Source organism: Rhagoletis pomonella, unplaced genomic scaffold, assembly GCF_013731165.1.
Source record: "Rhagoletis pomonella isolate Grant_MI unplaced genomic scaffold, Rhpom_1.0 Rhpom_scaffold_00003, whole genome shotgun sequence".
In the NCBI taxonomy this organism is placed as follows: Eukaryota; Metazoa; Arthropoda; class Insecta; order Diptera; family Tephritidae; genus Rhagoletis; species Rhagoletis pomonella.
The window spans coordinates 23145826-23153382 of NW_023458557.1; the positions used below are offsets into that span (position 1 = coordinate 23145826).

Consider the following 7557-nt stretch of genomic DNA (forward strand, 5'->3'; position numbering starts at 1 on the left):
AAAAACGGGAAACCAAATCGAGCATGTTGTGACAGACGGAAGGCATGCTTCCATGTTTTAGATGTACATACGTACACTCCGAGGGCCAAACATCGACTCGCACTACTATATTGATGCATCCAATATACGACCCAACCTCGGAGCAGCAGAAAAAGGGCCCCCAACAAGCCAAGGAAATTTTAACGTCGAATAGCTGCAATCAAAACAGACGGCCAATGGATTCGGCGCTCGACCCTCAGACCTGCTGTGAGAGAGCACTCTTCAACAAACCGACTTGCGTGATCAGTGGAACCACATTTCCCGCTCATTACTGGTACGATGAGGAGTGTGAGAAAATACTTGAAATGCTGGCCGACAGATAAAACACCCGAAATTTTTAGCAGAGAGTTGAGCGACTTACGGAAGGTTTCAAGACTTGTAGGAACAACCATGGCGACCTAGTGACCGATGTCCAGAACGTACTCAGATTATGGAGGGAACACCTTTCGACCCTTTTGAATGGCAAATGCACTGAAAGAAGTGGAGAAGACGAAGCCGAGGTCCCAGTCGATGACGATGGTGTCGATATCCCAGCGCCTGACTATGACGAAAAGTGCTCAAGCTGCTTGAGCTGACGGCCTGTCAGCTGAGCTATTTAATTACGATGGCAAGGAGGAAATAAGGTGCATGCCCGACGACTGGAATTCAAGTGCACTCCGCCCAATCCACAAGAAAGGCGATCCCGCCATGCGTGCCAACTACCGCAGGATCAGCCTTCTAAGCATAGGTTACAAGGTCTTATCGAATGCATTGTCTACCATAGATCAGGTATTCACAATACACCAAATCTTGGAAATGACCAGCGAGAAAATGATCAGCACCTATTTGTCGACTTTAAAGCCGCTTTCGACAGCACTAAAAGGAGTTTCGTATATGCCGCTATGTCTGAATTTGGCATCCCCTCAAAACTCATACGGCTGTGAAAAATAACGTTGAGCAATACCACCAGCTCTGCTCGGTTGCCGTTCGCCCCCAGACGGGGTTTCAGACAGGGCGACTCTATTTCATGTGACTTCTTTAATCTAATGCTGGAGAAGATAATAAGATCTGCAGAACTGAACGACTCAGGAACAATTTACTACAAGAGCGTGCAATTGCTGGCTTATGCCGATGACATCGACATCATCGGTAACAAAAACCGCGAAGTCTGTTCTGCCTTTTCCAAGTTGGATAGGGAAGCAAAGCGAATGGTTCTGGTGGTAAATGCGGACAAGACGAAGTATCTCCTGTCATCAAACAAACAGTCAGCACATTCGCGCCTTGGCACCCACGTCACTGTTGACAGTTACAATTTCGAGAAAGTAGTGAATTTCGTTTACTTGGGAACCAGCATTAACACCGATAATAATGTCAGCATGGAAATCCAACGCAGAATCGCTCTTGCCAACAAGTGCTTCTTTGGACTGAGTAGGCAATTCAGGAGTAAAGTCCTGTCTCGACGTACGAAAACCACACTATAAGTCACTCATCATGCCCGTGCTGGTATATGGCGAATTAAAATACAGCGGCTCAACTGGCTTGACCATGTCGTTCGAATGGACACCGACGCCCCACCTCTGAAAGTATTCTGGCGTCACTCGGCATTTCCAATTGGCGTCAGTTGGCCAAAATCGCTTTGGTGGTTACAGCGCCAAATAAGAAGAAAAGAAGAAGAGAATAGATCTATAACCTTATCAGTCACACAGTGTTATAATCCCAACGAAATCCTTGACGGTGGTAGCGGGAGGGGAACGGTACATGACGGTTGGAAGTTTAGTTTGGGTTAAAGTCTCACACTGACGGGGTTAGGTTTTCGATGCTTCCTCCTCGTAAAATAAACATGCTCAGTAAAAAGTTAACAATATTAATCGACGAATAGTTTTATATCAACTTTTGTGAACATCTCTTTATTTGTTTTTTGGACAACATATTTACTTCTATTGGTTACAATAATTTTAAGCTATAATAAACAATTTTTTAGTAAGTAAGTTATTGGTTTCGATTTTTTTTTTGTATGGCAACCCCCTCCCCCCCTAAATTTCGTTCTGGCTACGCCCATGCAACAGGCCGTATTCTTAACATTGAAGTAAGTAAATATTTCTAAAGAAAATTGCATACTAATTTGTGTGCATTACATTCATAGTTTCCTAGCACACGGGGGAACTCAGCATTTGTACGCTACAGCGTATAAAACTGGTCGCTCCACAGTCAAGAAAATAATTTTGGAAACCTGCGAAGCGCTTTGGAGTGAACTTGGCAGTGTATATTTGTCTGTGCCAAAAAGGCACGAGTGGAAACGTATATCCCATGACTTCAACACTATTTGAAATTTCGCGAACTGTGTGGGTGCAATCGACGGAAAGCACGTCAATTTAAAATGTCCTTCCAACTCCGGATCTCTATTTTTCAATTACAAGGGTACCTACTCCGTCGTATTATTAGCATGTTGCGATGCGAATTACACATTTACTTTTATCGATATTGTTGCGTACGTTTCGCAAAGCGACGGCGGTGTGCTTTGGAATTCTGGATTTGGACAAAGGCTGTTCCATGATCAACTAGACCTGCCTGAGGATGACTTTTTTCCAGACAGCAACATTAAGTTTCCTCATAATTTCGTTGGAGATGCAGCATTGCCTTTAAAAAAAAATTTAATGCGGCCATATCCTGGTTAGTATACGGAAAATGTATTGCATAGAAAATGGTTATGTTGAAAGTTGCATTTATAGTTTGGAAATAGAAGAGTCTGATGCTTTGCACTGATACAACTTGCAACTCAACCATTATTTGCATCTATACTATTTGCATATGTATGGACATACAAATAAGCCTTTTTTTAATTTCAGGATTGCATCTGCCACCCGATCGTGAAAATTTTAATAAGCGCCTTTCAAGATCTCGGCGTGTTATTGAAAACGCCTTCGGAATTATGACAGCACGATGGAGGATTTTGCTATCCCCATTGCAAATGCAACCATCAAGATCGTGAAAGCAACAGTGCTGCTACATAATTTTTTAAAGCTAAACGATGGCAGTTATTGTCCACCTGAATATGTTGATCGATATGAAGGAGACAATGTATTAAATGGATTATGGCGCCAAGAAATCTCAGCACCCCTACGAGGAACTGGTCGATTAATGTCAAACATCGGTACAAGAAGTGCTTTCGTGTTGAGATATCAATTGAAAGGTTATATAGCCGCGCATCCTATTAATTAAATACACACCTATTCAATTAAGTCACTCACATAACATGTATGTAGTTGCATACAATAGAAGTATTAGTCATTGCGGTATGTAAAAATATGTAAATATTAAGCTGTATATTGCTTCCCTTTACAATTATTTTGCGCACTTTTTCTACGACGATAAAACTCAATGATTAATTATACTCTTCTATAGAATATCATGAGCTTCCTGGAAACTGGCGGTAAGTACATAAGTCTTCTGTGGATTCATTATAATACACCACTGAATCTATTATTTTATTTTGCTCTTTTAACGAATGTTTTTTAGATGGCAAGGCATTGGTGCATCAACTTCAAGTTAATTATATTCACCAGCTCATACAGGCACGCTTAGTCGAAAATCCAAAGGCACTAAGCGAGGTATATAACTGTTCGCATCACTTTTGTCAGTCTCTGCAGCTTAAAGTACTTTACACACAAACGCTACGTCTCAACTATGAACGTTTGGATGAGAATATTAACATTGAAGAATGTGTACCAGGTGTGAGAATAATTACCCAACCGCACTTGCTTCAACGCCGATAAAAGCTAATTACAGAAAATTATAATATAATTATGACACCTATAATTCGCTGAGTTCGATTGCCAAGGTGCCTATAATGCCTCGCAATCTAATCGAAAGTGAGTACTTTACCACATACATAGAAGAAACATATAGTCAGGGTCAAAAATATGAATACCCTGACGTTTTGACGATTTTCTTATTTTTTGGTATCTCTAGAATTTTCGCGAGTTCTATATGAAATTGATAAAATTTATTCTGCTGGTTTTTGCTGTTTGGTATGGAAAACATATATAAAAAAACGTGAGGGTATTCATATTGTTGATGCTGGCTGTTTGTATATATAGTGGCGTTCAAAATAATAGCAGAAAAATTAAAAATGACACTTTTGGCAACTTATCCTTATTTATTTTTTGCTAATCATTTTCATTTAAAATAAGGGTCGATCTATATCAGATACCACATAAATAAAAGTTTCAAAGCTTATACAAAGTTGTGTAGCCCATTAAATTTTAGTACAATAAAGTGCAAGTTTCAAGTCGCAAAAAATTACCGTCGATTTTTCAGAATTTTTCTTGTGGATGGTGTTGCGCATTTCTGCCATATAAAAGTATGTTTTGTTCATGCGTTATATGGAAGAAAATGAGCAACACCCTCCACAAGAAAAATTCTAAAAATCAACGGTAATTTTTAGCGACATGAAACTTGCACCTTATTATACTAAAATTGAATGGGCTACAAAACTTCTAAATTTTCTAAAGATCAGATAAAGATAAGATTTCAGTCTTTAATTATAGGTACATATCGATGGCTGAGTGGAAGATTGACTTATCTTGGCAGTTAGTTCGAATACGCCCTACCTCAGAATACATACCCTTGTGGTCAGCTGATTAAGTTAAGTGTCATTTTTACCAGTTTTTCTTTTGTCTATTTGTTTATAATAATGTTTGTCTAATGTTTATATTTTTTTATAAAAGCCTAGCACATAACAAAACCACCACCATCATATAAATCCATATTTGAGACTTCGTAAAAGTCAAAATGTCACTTAGCTTAATCAGCTGACCACAAGTGTGTATGTACATGTATGTAATTTTATAAAAGTTATTCAGTCTTTTATTTACTACAGGGTAATTCACAAGAATACCCTGATTATTAAAGAACAATTATCGAATTTAATAAACATAAATTAATGAAAAGTAAAAGAACTTTAAGAAACAAGACGCGAAATATAAATATGGTGTGTTTAGAAATGCATCAAGCCGCTATTATAGTTGAAAACATAGTTGAGTATCTCAACTTTGATTGAATCTTGGTCCTGCTCCGAATGTTTCAATACATAGCTGTCCAGAACTTTATAAAACTCAAAATTGCGGCTATTATTAAAGCTTTCGGATTTGGAGCCAACAAATTCATTGACCGCCGCGCATAGTGATCCGAACCTCTCGTTCGCCTCGTCTTCTACACGACGCCGTTTTTATTTTTTTTGCGCTGTTGGACTGCTCCGTGTCGTTTGCCGCAACAGAAGGAAGAGGAGAGCGTACTTCATACTCCTCATAATAAGAGGTTTCGGTCACGTTGCACTGGCTGATGCCGTTTATTTCCTCCTCCTGTGATGTAAAATCCAGATTGGAAAATGTTCTGAAAATAAATAGACAAACATAGATTAAAACTTAAGTATATATACACATAAGAACGTATAAGAATTTTCAATTAAAATAGAGTTCATTTTCTAACAAAACCCATATAAACCCAAGTTTAAAACTTTGTAGAAAGCCATGATGCAAAAATAAATAAATAAAATATTTAAAATAAATAAATAATAATAATAATAACATTTAAATATATGTATCATGGTAGGAAACGACAAAAAAATGCAACGAATTTTCACCCAAAGTTCAAACTTCTTTCTCAGAATTGTTACAATTTGTTTGAGTGCACAGTTTGATAGCCCTTTAAATAATAGTGCTATAATAATAAGCATGAGTGGCAAACAAATATCACTTTGAAATTGGGATGCTATTGGTATGACCGATATGGTATATACATTTTATTTGTTTGTTAACTTACTTTCGAGGAGCAACGAAGCCTCGCATAAAATCCATTGCTTCCAAATATTGCCATGTGGCTCCATCTTCGGCACCAGATCCCGACTTCTTCTTCTGTAATCCTGTCTTCCGGACGAAACGGTCTCTGAGAGACTTCCACCTAGTTTGGCAGTTAGTCACTATTGGAAGAATTAAATAAGGTAATTTTTTATATATTTATATACATATACATATATACAATTACATACCAGGTACTCCCACAGCGCATGCAACGGCATCCCAAGCCTTTTCTTTTAATAATTTATTGCGGAAAAGGTGGGAGCTTTTATCGTAAAGGCAGCTGTGTGCCCTGACCGCCTCTATTAACTTCTCCTCCATTTTTCTGCCCAAAATTCATCCAAAAAAAAGTCAAGAGGGGTATCAAACGACGCCAATAATCACCCTCATTGCGAGAGTCGTGTCGAATGCAAGTCGTTTTCGTTTAGCCTAATTTACGACTTACGCAATGAGGCTGAATGTTCCAGGTACTTCACGATTTGCAGGAATTTATAGGAAGCTGTTCCCGGCCGACACCTGCATCCAACTCCTTTTTGGGTGGCGGACTTCGGCCGCGCTGTTTTCTCCATTAATAAACCTTATGAAAGGTGGTCACCTGGAACAGCTTCCTGTAAAAATCTGCAAATCGTGAAGCATCTGGAACGCAACTATTGGCGTCGTTGATGATCATCTTTTAGATGAGTTTTGGGCAGGTCCTGCCCAAGTGCACTACTACTCTAACGTGGATTGCATTTTAGAATTTTTACTTACCTTATTATAAATTTACTCCGCAATTTTTTTTTTTGGGGGTATATCTTTAATTCTAATTGATTTCAGCCAAATTCTTACAAAAGCTGGAAAAATGTTGTTCACCCACGCTCAATGAAAATTGTGTATCAGCTGTTTGTCAACGCGCGCAAAAAGTTGAGAGTTTGCCATCTTGTAGTTGCGATCCCGTACGAGTCCGGACTAGTCAGAAATAGTCAGAATCAGGCAGATTTTACTGGAAATCGATTCCGTACTCGGTTCTCTGACTATTGAGAGGACAAAAAAGAGAGTAAATACGGTTCTCTCTCTGTCAGAAGTTACCAGTTTTAGTCCGAGAATTTTTCGCTCTCACTCTGCTAATTCATGTTGAAAAGTATTTAATTACTTGTTTAAATGGATTCTAATGAATTTGAAAGTATTTTTGGTTATTTACATGTGTGAACTGAGTGTGTTTACATACAAAATAAGCAAAAATTTACAACCAAAGTTTGGAGGTTACGTTGAAGGTGACAGAAGTTACCGTTTTTTACTAGAAAGTGATCCCTTACTTTTCAATGTTACTCTCTCGCTCTGAGCGAATTTTTATTTTTTGACAGTTTTATTAGTCCGAGTCCGAGGAATACGGGATTGCACCCTTTGCTTTTGCGTTTGTGTTGGCGTTGCCCAACTTTAGTTATGTGGAGACTTTCATATAAATGCATGTATTCATAGTCAGCTGTCGAAGCGACGCCAACGCCAACGCAACGCCAAAGTTGTATGTAAACGGGCCTTAATTATGCACAATGAGCGAGGTTCTAAATAGTAGTGATGGGAAACTATCGATGGGGCTATCGATAGTATCGATGGTTTCATTTGATTATCGAATTTTTCTAAACACTATCGATAGTTGTATGTTGTTCACATTATTGGAATTGGACTATAAATGATGCACATGCCT

At 38.5% G+C, this 7557-nt stretch overlaps 2 protein-coding genes across 3 annotated transcripts; one reads left to right on the top strand and one right to left on the bottom strand.

Moving 5' to 3' along the window:
* Positions 1-2796: 2796 nt before the first annotated feature.
* Positions 2797-4155, top strand: LOC118736516 (mediator of RNA polymerase II transcription subunit 14-like). Of its 2 annotated transcripts, XR_004992701.1 has the most exons (3): positions 2797-3448; positions 3535-3887; positions 3988-4155. XR_004992701.1 is itself a non-coding variant. In XM_036466587.1 (2 exons), the coding sequence occupies exons 1-2, from the start codon at positions 3427-3429 to the stop codon at positions 3789-3791; spliced, it is 279 nt and encodes a 92-aa protein (XP_036322480.1). In that variant the 5' UTR covers positions 2797-3426; the 3' UTR covers positions 3792-3910. The 2 variants fall into 2 exon arrangements, 1 of the variants encoding a protein (XP_036322480.1); XM_036466587.1 differs by lacking the exon at positions 3988-4155 and having other exon boundaries at positions 3535-3910.
* Positions 4156-4878: 723 nt separating this feature from the next.
* On the bottom strand, positions 4879-6194 carry LOC118736112. Its single transcript, XM_036466213.1, has 3 exons — positions 6065-6194; positions 5839-5995; positions 4879-5409 (listed from the first exon to the last, which is right to left on the bottom strand). The coding sequence occupies exons 1-3, from the start codon at positions 6192-6194 to the stop codon at positions 5181-5183; spliced, it is 516 nt and encodes a 171-aa protein (XP_036322106.1). The 3' UTR covers positions 4879-5180.
* Between the last annotated feature and the right edge of the window lie 1363 nt (positions 6195-7557).

What these genes read in the sequence shown, in the direction of transcription:
- LOC118736516 (XM_036466587.1), top strand. Translation starts at nt 3,427, where the DNA reads ATGAGCTTCCTGGAAACTGGCG. An exon ending in GAGCTTCCTGGAAACTGGCG is followed by an intron (nt 3,449 to 3,534) that starts GTAAGTACATAA and finishes AATGTTTTTTAG; the next exon opens with ATGGCAAGGCATTGGTGCAT.
- LOC118736112 (XM_036466213.1), bottom strand. Translation starts at nt 6,194, where the DNA reads ATGGAGGAGAAGTTAATAGAGGCGGTCAGGGCACACAGCTGCCTTTAC. An exon ending in ATGCGCTGTGGGAGTACCTG is followed by an intron (nt 5,996 to 6,064) that starts GTATGTAATTGT and finishes TTCTTCCAATAG; the next exon opens with TGACTAACTGCCAAACTAGG. An exon ending in GGCTTCGTTGCTCCTCGAAA is followed by an intron (nt 5,410 to 5,838) that starts GTAAGTTAACAA and finishes ATTTATTTTCAG; the next exon opens with AACATTTTCCAATCTGGATT.